The 17,683-nt window shown below is 45.5% G+C and overlaps 1 protein-coding gene across 3 annotated transcripts in view; it reads left to right on the top strand.

The window, feature by feature from the left end:
• The first annotated feature begins 340 nt into the window (after positions 1 to 340).
• The window catches only part of LOC147113763 (eukaryotic peptide chain release factor subunit 1), a 39,921-nt gene continuing 22,578 nt past the window's right edge, over positions 341 to 17,683 (top strand). The window contains exon 1 of one of the 3 annotated variants that reach the window (XM_085995073.1): positions 341 to 774. In XM_085995073.1, coding sequence (XP_085851199.1) covers positions 689 to 774 — 86 coding nt within the window. In that variant the 5' untranslated portion in view covers positions 341 to 688. Of the gene's footprint in view, positions 775 to 5,298; positions 5,386 to 17,683 lie in introns of those variants that run through there. The other 2 variants (XM_085995074.1, XM_085995075.1) reach the window with 2 other exon arrangements.

The following is a 17,683-nucleotide window of genomic DNA, read 5'->3' as shown; positions in this document are numbered from 1 at the left end:
CCTGTTTTTAATGGGATAAGCGTATACTCAGCTACAGTGAAAACAATTATTTTTTGTTACCCTTAATGTAACAGGCAAAATATTACTGTATATTGTTATATTATATTATTGCTGCAAGATATCCATTGTTTGGCACTTCTAACAGTAGGTAATGGTAAATACATACATTAAAATAAAGTCATAGTTGTGCTTTGAAATACTAATGATTCATGGTTATTTTAAACTGTGGGACAGAACCAGGAAGAGGAAATGGGAGGGGGGACTACGTCTCCCAGAACGCACCGCGGCCCTGTCGCGCAGGGCTGTTGGGGAGGGGGAAAGCGAGGCGCGACCAATCGGAGAGGACTTTAGTTGGTGGCCCGCGGGCGGGCTGGCCCAATGGACGGCGGGGATGCTGGCGCCGACGTCAGAGGGAGACGGCGAGCGCTCCATGTGAGGTTAGCACACATGCGAGCCGGTGTCTTACGTCAGCGGGAGTGAGTGAGTGAGCGAGCGGGGTTTTGGCGGACGGACGTGAGGGAGAGAGAGCGGGGAAAAAGCGAATTAACCAGCGGCGGGGCTCGGGGCCGTGTGAGCGCGGGCGGGCGGGCGTGTGTGAGTGAGCGCCACTCTCACTCGCCGTCTCTCTCTCTCTCCCCCCCCCGGCCGAGGGCAGCAGCAGCAGCAGCAGCACCACAACGAGAAGAAAATGGCGGACGACCCGACCGCAGCCGACAGGAACGTGGAGATCTGGAAGATCAAGAAACTCATCAAGAGCCTGGAGGCCGCCAGAGGGTGAGTAGACCTTTTCACCAACACGCACACATTGGGGGGGCTGCACTCACCCCACCCCACCGCGCCTCTGAGGAGGGAGCAGCGAGGGAGGGCCTTCCTATTACATGGACTTGTTTTAAAATGGGTCTGCGTGATGGTCACCACCTTGTGGCATTTTAATTCGAGACCCGGCTGCAACTATTTATATTTTTATATCTATGTATTTAAAGCAGATGCTTTATTTATAATGCTGTTTTTAATAGTGCTCTTAAACTAAAATTTAAGCAAAGATAAAGGCTAATAAGCCACAAATAATACACACACACACATGTGCCTATTTATATGTGAAAGGTTGTGATAACAATCAGAAAATATTTATTAGAGATTGATGAGGGTTTGGCTGGGTTGGGGCTGGAGGGAATAATCTCTCCTGTGAAAGGTTTGTGCATTGCAGTATGGATAGTCAGAAACTGTATTGAGAAGGTGGCAGGCTAGCTTTAATTCACTGCCTGTGTTACACACAGGCTGAGGTGGCACCCCCAGCCCTGCTTTCTAAAGGTGGTGATCTGGTACACTCGCTGATCATGTCTAGTTAGCAATGGCCCCAGTGACTGCCCGAGTTGGCTACAAAGGTGGTTACCGCAGGCCTAAGGAACGGTATGACAGGTGTTGCATTGCAACTTGTTCTATAAAATGTCCATGAAGCATTGCAGCTTTGACTGAATCCTGATGGGATTTACAATGTTTGTATCTTGGTGATATAGTTCCGAAGTATTAATCTGTGTGCAATAGCTATTTGACTTTTAATTATTTAAAGCAATAGGATTAACCTATGATCACTCTTGTACCGGAAGAGCTTGTATTTCCTGTAAGCTAGTGTGTATTATATTTTCTCTTGTATCTTATCCAACAGTCAAATGAGTAAGGCAGATCAGAAAGTCTGGTCGGATTGTTAAGCTGTGATGCGACTGCCAATTCATGTGAAACAGTGGTGGAGTTGCTACAATTACCCTTGGTGCCCCCAAAGTAGAGATGGGGCAAAAAAAATCATGCAGGGCTGTGGAAATGTTGGGGGAAAATAGCAACAGGATCAGACCAGATGCCCAGCACATTCGCGTAGCTTGTGTTCATTTCAGTACACCCCATGTGACGAGTGGCCATGATGATGATGAGGAGGAGGAGTAGTAGTGATGGTGCTGCTGCTGAGCTTTACAAGCTCAGTAGCCCTGTGACAGGGATTGGATTTGGCCCTACAGTAAGTAATAAATTGCGACCAATGCAGGCCTAAACTAGACCCTCCTTGGGATAAGTTAGACATTAATGCAAATTCATCTACTCGTGCCATGGGACCACCACCTTTCTGTGCCACCCACTGCCTATTTTTGTGTTTTTTAAGGCATTATCTTTAATATGTATATCCTGCATGCGCATTGTTACTACACTTTACAGTATAAGACAAATCTCACTTTGTGATGCTTGTAATTTGACACCACGTAGACCACACAGAAAGAAATCACAGAAATCCCACAGTGCAGATAGAGGCCATTTCGGCCCATCGAGCCTGCACTGACACGTATCCCACCCGATCCCCATAACCCCTACACCAATACATATCCCACCCTATCCCCATAACCCCACATATTTTAATCCCCCTAACACTAAGGGTCAATTTATCATAGCCAATCAACCTAACCTGCACCACTAGCACAACACCCGACTTGCACAGCACAAAATGCTCTCCAGGCCTGACCCAAGTTTGATGGGACAAGCAAATTGCACAGTTCAACTTAAAGCTTTCGGAAGAAAAATTTGCATTTGATATAGTTCCCTTTGTGATGTCCCAAAGCGCTTCACACCCGATTAAATACTTTTTGAACTGTCACAGTTGTAGAGAAACGCGGCAGCCAATTTGCATACAGTGAAATCCCACAAACAACAATGAGATACAGGAAACTTCGCGATATCCGGCACCAATGGGACCGAGCTGCTGCCGATCTATCAAAACTTCTGGATAGACCAGCGCTAATGTTGAAGGATACGGAGGTTTTCATCTCTGTATCTGACAACAAACACTGTTGCTTAGCAACAGCTTGTAAACACTCGGCCCGTACCTTGGAAGCGTCTCTGAAGCTGTTGCTAAGCTACAGAGACGCTTTCCAGAGCCTGACTGTTTTATATATAAAAAAAATGCTAGGAGAAGAAGAAAAAAACTAACCAAAACGGCTGCTGATTTCTGCCGTTAGATCGAGGTTTCCGGACATACAACCTCCCGGATAAACCAAAGTTTCCTGTAAATGGCTTAGGTGATGTATAGTGGTTAGCACTGTTGCCTCACAGCGCCAGGGACCTGGGTTCGAATCCGGCCTCGGGCGACTGTATGTGTGGAGTTTGCACATTCTCCCTGTGTTTGCGTGGGTTTCCTCCGGGTGCTCCGGTTTCCTCCCACAGTCCAAAGATGTGCGGGTTAGGTTGATTGGCTATGATAAATTGACCCTTAGTGTTAGGGGGATTAAATACGTGGGGTTACGGGGATAGGGTGGGATATGTGTCGGTGCAGGCTCGATGGGCCGAAATGGGCTCTATCTGCACTGTGGGGTTTCTGTGATTCTGTGATGTTGGTTGAGGGATAGTATTAAACCAGTGTTAGCAGACAAAATTGGACACTGAGCCACATCGAGATATTAGGACAGACAACCAAAGGCTTGATCAGAGAGCTAGGTTTTAAGGGGCAACTTCAAGGAGGAGCGAGAGGTAGAGTTTAGGGCCCAGACCACTGAAAGCCACTGGTGGGCGATGGAATGTGGGGATGTGCAAGAGGCCAGATATGGAGGTGCGCAGAGATTGTGGAGGGTTGTAGGATTGTGGAGGGTTGTAGGACTGTGGGAGGTTACAGAGATGGGAAGGGGTGAGGCCATGGAAGGCTTTGAACACCAGGCTGAGAATTTTAAAATTGGGGCGTCGCAAAGTTATCCCTTAGTACTGCACTGAAGCATCAGACTAAGATTAGGTGCTTAAGTCTCCTGAAGTAAGGTTTGAACTCACGATCTTCTGACTTGGAGGCCATAGTGCTGCCGCTGATCCAAGGCTGTTGCCTGCAACTGAAGCTTGATGACAATTTCCCCATAAATTTAGAAATATGATGGAAAAATCCGTGTGGAGTAATAAATCATACAAACTAGATAGTTGCACTGAATCTGCATTTCAAGATTCAGCATCAGTACAATTGACGTAAATGCTTTTGTAACTGCTCTTTTCTAATAAGATTGTTGTGGTTTTCCTTCGAGATCAGCTGGACAACATTGGGGTTTTAAGCTAAAATGAATTTTGAAGTTCGAGTAGATAGGCTGCAATTACCCGATGTACTGGGAAAATCTTTCTAGTTTACCACAGGTGTCCACAAGAAGAAACTCCCCTATGTAAAATTTAATACATTAACAGCATGTTTTGACCTTAGTGAGTTGGCAGCTGGTGATTCCACCATGAGAGGCATCACAGTCATCCTACTCTTGCCTGACATCCACATGCACACACTTCCAATAGGACAAGAACCCTGCCTGGTTTGTCTCACTGTCCACAACAACTGAGATTAGCTAACTGGGAAACTTCTGGTTTGTGTTTTCTCGCGATGTCGTTAGGAAGTTTAGCTTGGGGGCACTGGTCCTTGTTCGGGGTGATGAATCCCATGAATGTCTGCAATTGCTGCATTTACAGTGATACCCTGCCCAAGTACTGGAATTTCTTTCCATATGAAAAAATGCTGATCCAAGCAATAACAGATGGTTTGCTCCACTTGCGCTTCCTTAATTTTCTGCTGCTAAACCTCACTGGGCAGTCCGGCAGACAAACTTCTCCTGGGCTTGTTAATTGATCTAGTGCTTTTGGTGGAGTTGACCCTTGCCGTATCCAATCATTGTGGAGTAGCAATCAACAAAGCAAACACAATACTGTACTGTGTAGCCAGAACAACAAAGTACAAGCTGGCGGAAGTAATGCTTAAACAGTTTGGCGATCTGGTGAGTCTAGAACTTGAGTGCTGCACCCAGTTCTGGTCAGTGAAACACAGGAGACATTCAAACCTCGGAGCCATGTCTAGGGAAGTGACAGGAGACTCATTCGTTTTGATGAGAAGACTGAGTTATGAGGGGAGACTTGGGCTTTTCAGCCTTGAAAGGAAGGTGACCTTGTATTACTCACAATTTACAGCACAGGGACAAGCCATTCAACCCAACTGGTCTATGCCGGTGTTTATAAATCACCATGAGCAAATTGATCATTCTTGTGAGGAGGTTCAACACGTGGAATGGGCTGGATAGGGTAACGAGGGGAAACCCTGGAATTGGCACAGTAACAGTTTTTGTGTAAGTCTAGATAGTGAGCGTTTAGATGTGGAGATCTTGCAGCCAATCCCAGTCCTTACCCTTGCCTGATATCCACACATGCACTTAGTTGTCAGGTGTGAAATTAAGGGCTGTTTATTCTCTTTCTCTCTCTCTCTCTTTCCTCCCCCCCCCCCCCCCCCCCCCCCAGGTAATTTTGTGTGGATTTTCATCTAGAAAGAAGGAAAGAAAGACTTGCATTTCTACAGCGCCTTTCATGTCCACTGTCGTCCGAAAACGTTTTACAGCCAATGAAGTATGATCACTATTGTAATGTTGGGAACGCGGCAGCCAATTTGCACACAGCAAGCTCCCACAAACAACAGTGTGATAACGACCAGTTAATCCATGGGATCTTTTACGTCCACTTGAGAGAGCAGATGGGATCTCTGGTTAATGTTTCATCCGAACGACGACACCTCCGACAGTGCAGCACTCCCTCAGCACTGCACTAGAGTGTCAGCCGAGATTTTTTGTGCTCCAGTCTCTGGAGTGGGACTTGAACCTTCTGACTCCGAGGCGGCTGCTACCAACTGTGCCAAGGCTGACACTTCTAGGATTTTTACTTCTGTGTCTCTGCTGTGATATTAGTTGGGTGCGTGAGAGCAGTATAGTGACATTTTGTACTCTTCGGCCCCTCCTCTCTCCCACCCTCTTCAAGTTGTTCGCCCTACTCACCACTGAGTAAGGAGGCTGAGTACAAACTCCACTCTGATCTGGAGCACATGTTCTACACTTCAGTGTAGTGCTGAGAGAGAGCTGCATTGTCAGAAGTGCCGTCTTGCGTTGAGACGTTAAACCAAGTGGATGGTTCCAAGCCCCTCGAGTGGATGTAAAAGATCCCATGGCACTATTGCAAAGAAGAGCAGGGAGCCCTTGCGGTATCCTGGCCAATATTTATCCCTCAACCAACATCACTTTTTAAAAAAAAAAAAAACCCAGATGATCTGGCCATTTATCTTATTGCTGTTTGTGGGGCCTTGTGTGCAAACTGGCTGCTGCATTTCCTTCTAACAGTAACTACAATTCAATAAGTGCTTAATTTGCTGTGTAGCAGTTTGGGACATCACAGAGTGCTACGTAAATGGAAGTTCTTTCTCTGTGAGCAGGAAGTGTGCTTGCCACTCAGTGACACAGCTAAGTTGGGGTACATGAGGTAGAGGAGTATACTTTAACCTAATTGTGATTTGGGGTCCCATAGTCCTTTTCATTTGGTACTACATCATTATATTTCATTCACAGATGTGAAGCTGTGGACTTTGCAGTTTTAGCTGAGGCTTGCTGAAATTAGTAACTGAAGCTGTGGCTGATCTCATCGGGTTAGTTTCTTCCTGTTGCCCAGACTCAGTGAACAACCATGTGACTTGTATGATGAGCGCCACTTACAGCACCCCCAGCAAGATCTCCTTTGAAATGTTCGCACTGCCACAGAACCCTGATCCAATCCTATGTGCGTTAGATCTCCGACACATAAATTCCCAGAATAATGTTCCAACGGACTGTACTCTTGCTACCAGCCACTTCTACTGTAGATTTACCTGCACTTGCCCCCGAGCCGTGGGTGAGGCTTCACTGAGCAGAGATTCAATCCTTTAGTTGGCAGCAGTGTGCATGGGATAAGCTCATTCAAGTTTCCCAGGCTTCTGGGAGTCACCCCATCAGTCACTGCCATTCCTGGAAAGTGTGCGATCATTGCTTGATAAGAGCTTTTCCTCTGGCTGCTTGCTTCTCAGCCCCCTAAGCTCACCCCTGCCTGCACCTGAGTTTTTGTCCATGTTGCTTTGTATTTGAATTGCTGGATAGTAACCTGATGATTTACCCTCCAGTTCTTTTTAAAACTTTTTTATAAGGAATTTTCTAGTATTGTTTCCTCTCCCTCATAGTGCTCCTCACTAATAGTGTTGCGACATGGGTCAGCTCTGTTTTGATCTTTTCTCATTGACTGGATGGGATGCAATTTGCAATGTATATTTTTTCTCCAGTTTTTTTCCCCACTCTGGCTATTCCTCATGTAAGATTAGACCATGAATGTCAACGAGCTATTCGATCATGGAGGAAGGATCACAGCCAAGGCATAACCTTTCCCGCCGTCTGATGCACTTTTCAGTAGAATTCTATGTAGTGGAGACCTTGGGTGCTGGTATAAACTCCACTCCCTGTGGGAATACTTCTGTCAATTAACTGGGACTGGTAGTTAGGGGGGCACCCATGTGTGCAGTGCCCCCTGCTCCTCAAGCATGATCTGTTATGGCAACACTGCTGGGCTAAACAGGGTCTGTTGTGACTAGGATTTTTTTTAAAGTGAGGAGTGGAGCAGGACTCGGGAACCACAACATCACACAGCTGTGTTCTCATTGAGCTGACATTGTAACCAACTGTTGCTTCTGCTCCACCAGCTTTAGTTGAGGGAGCATTTTTTCCTCTTGTCTATACCAACATTTCTCAGTATATTTATGGATGACTGTCTTTTTCCTGGAGGCGATTCTCACTGAGGCATGGAACCAAAGGAGCAGTATGGGGCAAAAGCACAAGATCCGCCTTTTCACCCAAAATCTTGGTGAAGTAACTCCCTCAACATTGCAAATATCCCTCTGACCTGAGTGTGCTGCTCCTCCACTGCTTGGGTGAGATATTTGTCCAAAGTTGTTCTTTTGCCATTCTACCTCCATTTGTGTGCTTCTGAAAATAAATTACTGCAAATTTCTGTGCTTCAGCTCTGTGAAATGATAAAGTTCATGTTTGGAATGCTTGCTTTTGGCTCAAGAAATGAATGTGTTTTATTGTGCAGCTTGGCCACGGCCTTCAGTGGGTAAGCTGTTGCTCACCTACTTGTGGAGGCTCAGTCCTCGAGTATGTTCAAGACCGATCGATAGATTTTTGGATACCAAGGGATATGGGGATAGTGTGGGAAGGTGGAGTTGAGGTAGAAGATCAGCCATGATCGTATTGAATGACAGAGCAGGCACGAGGGGCTGAATGGCCACCTCCTGCTCATGTTCTTACATAATTGGCCTGCAAAATCCTGTTTTAATAGGTTTCAATAAACGGTCAGGCTACCAGGCCTCTTGTGGCTCACAATCCAGTAGTGGAGCTGCTACCCACCTTGTGCTGTCTTTCAAACTTTCTCCTACCCTCATTGAAGAGGAAAGTTTTTAAAAAAAAGAATTTGTCTTTAATGTACTGCCTGATCACTGCCCTGCTGTGGACATGTCATTGCTTGTGTCTCATATATTTTTCTTTCCCTTTGCTCCATCATTGGAGATGGAATAGTTTTATTTTTAAAGTGCTTGCTGCCGTTGACTGGTTGTTGGGTGCTGGGCTCTTGGATTCTCATCTTCCTCCTATTTGGTTTGTATGAGATGGTGGGACCCTGCCCTGTGAGCTGGGATGGATGGAACTTTTTAAAATTAGTTTATGGGATGTGGGCGTCGCTGGCAAGGCCAGCATTTATTGCCCATCCCTAATTGCCCTCGAAGATGGTGGTGAGCCGCCGCCTTGAACCGCTGCAGTCCGTGTGGTGATGGTACTCCCACAGTGCTGTTAAGCAGGGAGTTCCAGGATTTTGACCCAGCAACGATGAAGGATCGGCAGTATAATTCTAAGTCGGGGTGGTGTGTGACTTGGAGGGGAATTTGGAGGTGGTGGTGTTCCCATGCGCCTGCTGCCCTTGTCCTTCTAGGTGGAAGAAGTCGTGGGTTTGGGAGGTGCTGCCGAAGAAGCCTTGGTGAGTTGTTGCAGTGCATCTTGTAGACGGTACACACTGCAGCCACGGTGTGCCGGTGGTGGATGGGGCGCCAATCAAGCGGGCTGCTTTGTCCTGGATGGTGTCGAGCTTCTTGAGTGTTGTTGGAGCTGCACTCATCCAGGCAAGTGGAGAGTATTCCATCACACTCCTGACTTGTGTCTTGTAGATGGTGGAAAGGCTTTGGGGAGTCAGGAGGTGAGACACTCACTGCAGAATTCCCAGCCTCTGACCTGCTCTTGTAGCCACAGTATTTATATGGCTGGTCCAGTTCAGTTTCTGATCAATGGTGACCCCCCAGGATGTTGATGGTGGGGGATTTGGCGATGGTAATGCATTGAATGTCAAGGGGAGGTGGTTAGACTTTCGCTTGTTGGAGATGGTCATTGCCTGGCACTTGGTGTGGCGCAAATGTTACCTGCCACTTAGCCCAAGCCTGAATGTCGTCCAGGTGTTGTTGCATGCGGGCATGGACTGCTTCATTATCTGAGGAGTTGTGAATGGCGCTGGACACTGTGCAGTCATCAGCGAACATCGCCATTTCTGACCTTATGTTGGAGGGAAGGTCATTGATGAAGCAGCTGAAGGTGGTTGGGCCTAGGACACTGCCCTGAGGAACTCCTGCAGCGATGTCCTGGGGCTGTGATGATCGACCTTTTTTGGGGGGGTGGGGGTGCTTCACTGTTGAAGCTGCAGTGTTCTGATTTAGATAATAAATTAATAAATTAGAACACTGCCTCTTTCTATGGACATGCCACTCTGAAGAAAGGCAACAAATTTTCCCGTTGTCCTGGCTAAAATTTGTCCCTCATCCAACACTCCCGAAAAATACTGAGCAGAAAGTTCCATGCTCAATTGGTCATTCATCTCCTGGCTGTTTGTGGGATCCAGCTGTTTATAGTTTGGCGGCTGTGTTTGCATAGATCATGTTTACTGCACTTCAAAACAATTCTTTGGCCATTGTGCAATTTGGGATGACTTGAGAATGTGAAAGTTGCTATATAAATACAAGTCTTCAAAACACCCTGTAGCCTGTGGTTTATATAATACACACAGGTGGAATTCCATTCTTGGTGTGTTTTATTTTGCCAGCAGCAGGCTCCGTGCAGTCTAATCCTTTGACTTAAACGACGGTGGTATAGGGATTCAATTCACGAGGTTTTGAATGCTGACAGTGTACTGTGTGTTGTAAAGCCATGAAATTGAATTGATGCCTACAGCTGAAATCCATTTGTTCTTTATCCTGAAGTTTAAAAATCCGTGCGTCTGATCCTTAATTTGAGTGCTGTTTGAATCGTGTAATGTGATATTATTGGCAGTAATTGATTTGTTTGGGAGATGACTATTATTGAAAATACAATCAAATTCGTTCCTTGGGCTCCACTTATCTGTTACAAAGGCTGTGAGGTATTATTGCCCAGTTTTCTTCCCTCTTCTGAAGGCACTGACTCCTGCTTGGGGTGCAAATCCATAGTCGGTGGCAGCCACCTTGTACCTTGCACAAATAGCCGTTCATGCTGGCAAGATATTCAACTGTGGAGGCTGAGCCTAATCTTGACATTTGCACTTGCATGGTGTCCCTGGTAGTGCCCCAGCTGAGAGTGGTTTAGCACAGACAAGGAATTAAACCTGGTCTATGTGGTTAGGCTGTGTCTGAGACACTGGGGTAACCTTTGGGTGCGTTTCAAAGTGGTAATACAAACATACATAAGAACAGTGATGGGCAGGTAAAGCCCCTCTGGTCCATCCAGCCCCCCACAATCTGTGATCCACCCCACCCAAAACTGATCTGCGAGAGGTGAAATACAAGATTAAAAACCCAGGCCAATTTGGAGGGAAAAAACTGGGAAATTCTTCTCCAACCCACCTAGGTGATCAGAACTAGTCCAGCAGATTACTCTGGCCCCGAATTCCCTGAAGTAGTAAGAGGTGATGTCTGCCCCAACCAGAAACCGGTCCAGTTCTCGCTTGAAAGAATTCTGCGAATCGGCATCCATCGCACGAGGCGGCAGCCTGTTCCAGAGGTCCACTATTCTCTGGGAGAAGAACCACCTCCTGACATCTAACCTTGCATAACTTAATTTTGACCCCATGTCCTCCCTAACCTATTTGAACAAACTGTCAACTGGGACATAATCTATTCCCTTCATCTTATAAACTTCAATCAGATCACATCATAGCCTACGCTTCTCTAAAGTGTCAAGTCCCAACTCTCTCGGTTATCTTGATAATTAAGATGCTTTGATTTAATATGCATCTTGGTTTAGATGCTGTTAATAAACAGCACCTGAATCTTTGTGTTACTGCTCCATACCAGACATAATTCTGTACATTTAGTTCCAACATAAAAATCCTGATCCTTTAACTATCTGAGATTTACATCCTCTGATTTCCCCACCCCGTTTACTGCAGTCTATTCCTTCTAGCAGTAATCACAGGAACTGTAGTTGTCTTTTATTTCCTCCTCCATGTTTCACTCCTCTTGTGACTGGACTGAACTATTTAGACATGGTTTGAGGCCACCCTCCAATTATAGGCTTGTAGATTAATGCTGATTGCTTCACATTTTTTAAGTGTACAATTTCCACTTTGCTTTATTTATGTTGCTTATTTCAAATTATTGTACAATTTTCACAAATTTGGTCTGCCTCCAGGAGGGAAGGAACCCCAAGCAAAAATGTACGGGCTATTCATGCATGGGACCCTCACAGCTGAATACCACGTCCTCAACTAATGTGTAAACATTCATACATTTTGGAGCAGGGTTCACTGGACTGTGAGCAGGTGCAGTGGCTGGTGCCCTTCCCCTGCCTCTCCTCTGTTAGCACATAGGCCGGGTGTTTTATAGTTGGACCTGTAAGTTTTTGCACCAGTTGCATGGAGTCCAGTGGAATCGGGGGTGGGGAAATATCTTGTGAAATTTGTTAACTAGTTTTGGAGTGGTTTACATTAATTTAAGGAAACTTTGATGGAGTTGCACTGGCTTCACAGACTCCACACAGTGGCAGGTCTCTGACAGGACAGCAATAAGGGCAATGTGGCACAGACCATGGATCAAACCTGCTAATTTCCTGGGCTTTGTGTATTTACCAACTTTCTGGTTCTCATTTGTGGCTGGGATCTCTTGAATTCTTTTTACTTGTACCTGGTTAACCTACAATCTTAAAACTAAGAAATTTAAATGCTTATACTTATCACCTCTTCTTAACCTGCTACTACTACTGGGAGCATTTTGTGTAAAACTGTGACATGAAGTTATTCTCCAAGTGACATCGTAAATAGCGAGTGATGTTCATGCCATTGTTTCCTCCCCACCCCCATTCATCAGAAGAGGGACTTCATAATGTCATGTGATGGACATCTTCACAAATTGTTAAATGCCTCCAGCCAGCTGCAAGTAAAGCACAGAGCAGGAGTTGCCAAGTTTACTTAATGGACAGGTAGAATACAGTACAAGAAAAATCTACTTCAGTGTGTTTAAATGTTATGCCATCTGCTGTGTAATCTTAATTTGTCATCTCAAACTGTTTGCACCATTATTGTTGGACTAGTAACCACAAGTTTGCAAGGACAAAGTCTCTAATTATACTGCCAAATGTTTTGCCACAGTACAAAAATTTGCGTGTCCTCTGTTAACACTTTATTGAAACGTTTATTTGGCGGAGGAAAAGAAATTCTAACAGTGGACCATTCAAACTCTGACCACGCAGCGTTACACTCCACTAAAATCCTAGTAATGAGACAGAACAAGAATGGAAGAAACTACTATGTGTTGAGGCACTAAGATTTAGAATTCATAGTACAGGTAGACTATCCCTTATCCGAAAGCCTTGGGACCAGCTGAGTTTCGGTTTTCGGAATTTTTCGGATTTCAGAAGGTATTATAAGACTGGGAAATTTGTATTTAATATAAATTTTAAAAGTTCAGGCTACCTCTTGTGACTGTTCCGTGTCTCATTCCCCTTCCTGCTTCTCTGGAAAGCCGGATATCGGCTGACTCCTACTAAGCTGGCCCGCAAATCGGGTCGGGTGGGGGGGGAGAAAAGAATATCGGACGGGCCGCGGTTCAGGGGGGGGAGGGGGGAAAGAATATCGGACGGGCCGCGGTTCAGGTCGGGGGGGGGGTGGGTCGGGTCGGGTGGGGGAGAAAAGAATATCGGACGGGTGGGGGGGGGGGGGGAAGAGAAAAGAATATCAGACGGGCCGCGGGTCGGGTTGGGTTGGGGGCGGCGGGGGGAAGAAAAGAATATCGGACGGGCCGCGGTTCGGTTCGGGGGGAGAAAAGAATATCGGACAGGCCGCTGTATTGTTGGGTTCACTCTCCCGGTACCTCCTTCACACTGCCCGGCTCGGTCTGCAATCTCCTACCCAGGAGGGAACTCTGTGACCCTCTGCCCTGCTCAGCGTAAGTCGTGCGCACGACTTACGCTGAACGAAAAAACTTTTGGTTTTTAGAGGTTTTCGGTTTTTGAAAGTTCGGATAAAGGATAGTCTACCTGTACAACTTTCCTGTAATCCTAACTGGAGCTGTCTCATGGAGAAGGCTGAAGGATTAAATTCCCATGCTTTCAGGAGTCACTGTTTTTAGGTTTAGGTGATGAGGTGTTATCAGCCTTTAGTGCTAACTTTATATGGGACTGCTCCACTCTTTGCTTTCTTTTAGTCCAACCTGTTCTGTTCCAAGGGCAGATATGAGTTGGGAGAAATGCTCAAGTTCTCTAAAGGCAGTGGTGTTCACCGCCTTCTGGATGCTGAAGTGGAATCTGTTCTTTAGAGCAGTTACGTTGCCTTTGCTTTTTCTTAATGAAATTTTGTCTTGAATTTCTGCATTGCCTCAATGGATTGTATCCTTATGAGAGGGTGTGTTGTGTACTCCCACGATGTGTTGTGTGCTGTGCATTGCAGAGATGGACTTGGCTTGCAACTGGATTCACACAACATCAGAATAAACCCCTGGTTTATTTCTGGTACCATGGATTGAGAGAGTCTCTGATTTGTCACATTGCTTGTCTGATTTCCAGTATTGGATGAGCAGAAATTTCATCCCAACTAAATATTGGAAGACTGAAGCTGTTATCTTTGGTCTTTGCCACTAACTTTCTGTCCCGGGCAACTGTCTGAAGCCGAGCCAGATCATTCACAACGTTGGTGTAGTGTTTGACCCTGAGACGAGCTTCCGACCACATAACTGCTCCATCACCAAGACCGCCTACTTCCACCTCTGTAACATTGCCCGACTCTGCCCATGCCTCAGCTCACCTGCTGATACCCTCCTCCCTGCCTTGGTTACCTCGAGACTCGACTATTCCAAGGCTCTCCTGGCCAGCCTCCCATCTCCCACCCTCCATAAACCTGAGCTCATCCAAAACTCTGCTGCCTTTAAACTAACGCACAAAGTCCCATTCACCCATCACCCCTGTGCTCGCTGACCTACACTGGCTCCTGGTGTGATAACGCCTCAATTTTAAAATCTTCAACCTTGTTTTCAAATCCCTCTGTGGCCTTGCCCCTCCCTATCTCTGTAACCTCCTCCAGCCCCACAAACCTTTGAGATCTCTGCGCTCCTCCAATTCTGGCATCTTGCACATCTGATTTTAATCGCTGCACCGTTGACAGTTCTGCTTTGAGCTGCCCTGGGCCTAAGCTCTGGAATTCCCTCCCTAAATATCTCCGCCTCACTAATCCTCTCCTCCTTTTAAGATGCTCCTTAAAACCTACCTCTGACCAAGCTTTTGATCATCTGTCCTGATATCACCACCTGTGGCTCGGTGTCAATTTTTAAATTGATAATGCTCTTGTTTAGCGCCTTGGGACGTTTTGCTACTTTAAAGGTGCTATATAAATGCAAGTTGTTGTAAATGGAGCCTGTTGGAGATGCAGCCAATTGCTGTTGTAGCATGTAATTAAGTAAGTAAGGTATGTCTAAGCTATGGCTGAACTATTTGGACATTAATAGCTGAGTACAGACATATTGCAGGTTTGGGGAGTTTGTGTACGCGGGGTTCCGAGTCCCTTGTTACAGATTGTTGTGTTTTAAGTCACTGCTCATTAAAGCTAAATCATTTTCAAACAGTTGGTTTTCAAAGTGTATTCACTGAAGGTGTACCTGGCCTCGTTTTAACGAGGTGAATTGCTCCAAATCTATTCGAACCCAATGTATTCGCTTGGATTTATCCAACATTCCTCTTTATTAGGGACTGGTTCTGTTTGTGTTAAGGGCATTGTTTTATGATGCAAAGTACAGGAGATACATTGCAGTCCATCGGTAACAGTGAAAAGACATTTCATTGCCTCGGTTGGAGTCTGTCATTTTATATAATTTTTCAGTTGTCCTTTCCTGTTGCATTTTTTCGACCTCCTTGCAGAGGTTCTTCAGCTCTCCAGTGACTCCTGCTGGAAAGTGCACTTTTCAATGTTGGAAGAGAGCATGATCTGGCTCAGCTGTGCTGCCCTCATTGTCTCCTGGGTTTACATATGAAGAGCAGCCACTTGGGTGAGTTATACTGGAGGCTGTGTGTGACCATGGGACCAAGAGTTAATGCCTTCAGGATCCTGTGTTGCTGGACTCATTAGCTCTTCAGGCAAATAACCTATATTAAGTAATAAAAGCAGTAAATGCTGGAAATACTCAGCAGGTCAGCTAGCATCTTTGGAGAGAGAAACAGAGTTAACGTTTCAGGTCGAAGACCCTTTGCCAGTTCTGACGAAGGGTCGTTGACCTGAAACGTTAACTCTGTTTCTCTCTCCACAGAAGCTGCCTGACCTGTGTATTTCCAGCATTTTCTGTTTTTATTTCAGATTTCCAGCATCCACAGTATTTTGCTTTTGTATAACCTATATTAAGTATAGGCTCTTAATCATACTGCTACTGGGAGGGGCAGCATCAGGCAGCGTAACCGTTTCTGTTTGTTTGTTGTGGGTATTGTGCTACACTGAGTTTATTACAGCATAAAACACTGATGCTCGTCACTGAGGTCACTTTAGAAAGCCATTTAAAAAAAAAAAAAAAAAAAAAAAAAAAAAAAAAATCAATATCTGGTCTGTCATTCAATCACTGGTTTGATTTAAGGCTCCATAGTGGCCATTTCCTTGAGCATTTGTGTGATGCATCCAACCTGGGATTAACTCTTCTCTCTTGCCCCTCCTCCTTTCCCCTATCCAAAGGCACTGATTCATGCACAGTGTCTAATCACAGTGCCCAACTGCTACCCATTGGCTGCAAGCAGCTACCATTGTATATTGGAGAGTTAATCAGGGACTTTGTGCTTTGTACATGACATCTTTACCAATGGAGCCATGGGGGGGGCGGGGGGCTTTGGTCATTCATTTGAATGTTGAGGAATGCTGCCAGATACTGCTCTCTCGCAGCTTTTGAGTGTCCCGTTCAATCTGTGACTCTTAAAATATGAACTATGAGATTGCTAGCTGATTGGGTCAAGGCCGTGGTGTCGGTTGAGCTTCTGGATCCTAGCATCCCCCTTTTCTTGAAGGCTAGCTGACCACCAAAGCTTCATGACAGCACAGCACTTGAGTATGTGTGGGCTTCTAGGATCCTTTAAAAGAACAACTTTGTCAAGTGTCTTGTGTTGCATTGTGGAAGTATACAATGCAATTCCATGCAAAAGTAGGTTCAGAACTGGAGTTGAACTCTGAATCTGCTTGATGTGAAGAGTTCAGTTGTACAAGATTTTCTTTGTGTGAATTGAGCTATTGTTAAGAGGTGAATCAGCAAGGAGGGAGAATTTTCATGGTTTGTAAAAATTTCCCATCTACATTTTCAACCTTTTCAAAAAATATATAAAAGCATCTTATTTGTAAAAGGAAACCATTATTACAAAAATCCAGCTTCAGAGGAAATCTTCTCCTCCTTCGGCAGTCCCTCGGAACCGAGGATGACTTGCTTCCGCACTAAAAATGAGTTCTCGGGTGACTGATGGTGGGGCGGACGGTGGTTGCAGTATGGCATTCCGGTCTGTCGCTGTTGGGGTTGTCCATGAGGGTCCTGATGTTCCACGTCCTGAACTTCATTTTAAAGGATGAAAGAAATAGCTTCTCTGTATCTACCCTATTGAATCACTGCCCTCTGACAACTTATCCTCGGTGGCTGTTCTTCATATCAATCTGGCCAATGAGCGATGGTAGACTATTCGACTAGCATGGGCAGCACAGATGACTTGGATCACTCAATACCTGCATGTGCGATCTGTGTATTTTAATCTATATAAATCATTAGTAAGACCACAGTTTGGATACTGTGTGCAATTTTGGGCTCCACAGTATGGGAAGGATGTTGAGGCAATAGAGAAGGTACAGTGCAGAATCACTGGGAAATACAAATACTGTATGAAAAAATACTTGGAAAAATTGAGGCTGTTTCAGTAGAGCAGAGGAGATTGAGCTGAGTTGATGGAGATGTTTAAAATGAAGAGGTGGGACAGAGTGGATAGAAACAGACTGTTTCCAGTGGCTGAGGGATCCAGAACAAGGGGACATAGAATATAAACTTAAATGTGAGAGATTGAGGACAGAGAGCAGGAGAAACTTTTTAACAGAGGGGTGAGGCTGTGCAATGCACTGCCAGAGTTAGTGATTGAAGCAGAGACCATGTCAACATTTAAGAATAGGCAAGATAGGTGGTTTTAGGAAAAGGGGATAAAGGGATATGGGAATAGGGTGGGCACATGGGATTTGGATACTGCTACTGGGAGAGTGGACACGGATTGGTTGGGTCGGACAGCCTAATTGAGTTGTAATTTCCACGTAACGTTAAGGAGCTTTCACCAGGGCCAACTGGCTCACAATCGGGGACAGG

The sequence above is a fragment of the Somniosus microcephalus genome, chromosome 8, assembly GCF_052327205.1.
Source record: "Somniosus microcephalus isolate GS21.2 chromosome 8, FLI_Smic_1.0, whole genome shotgun sequence".
NCBI classification, from domain to species: domain Eukaryota; kingdom Metazoa; phylum Chordata; class Chondrichthyes; order Squaliformes; family Somniosidae; genus Somniosus; species Somniosus microcephalus.
Note: the sequence above shows the minus strand (reverse complement) of the source record. Positions and strands in the feature narration are given on the sequence as shown.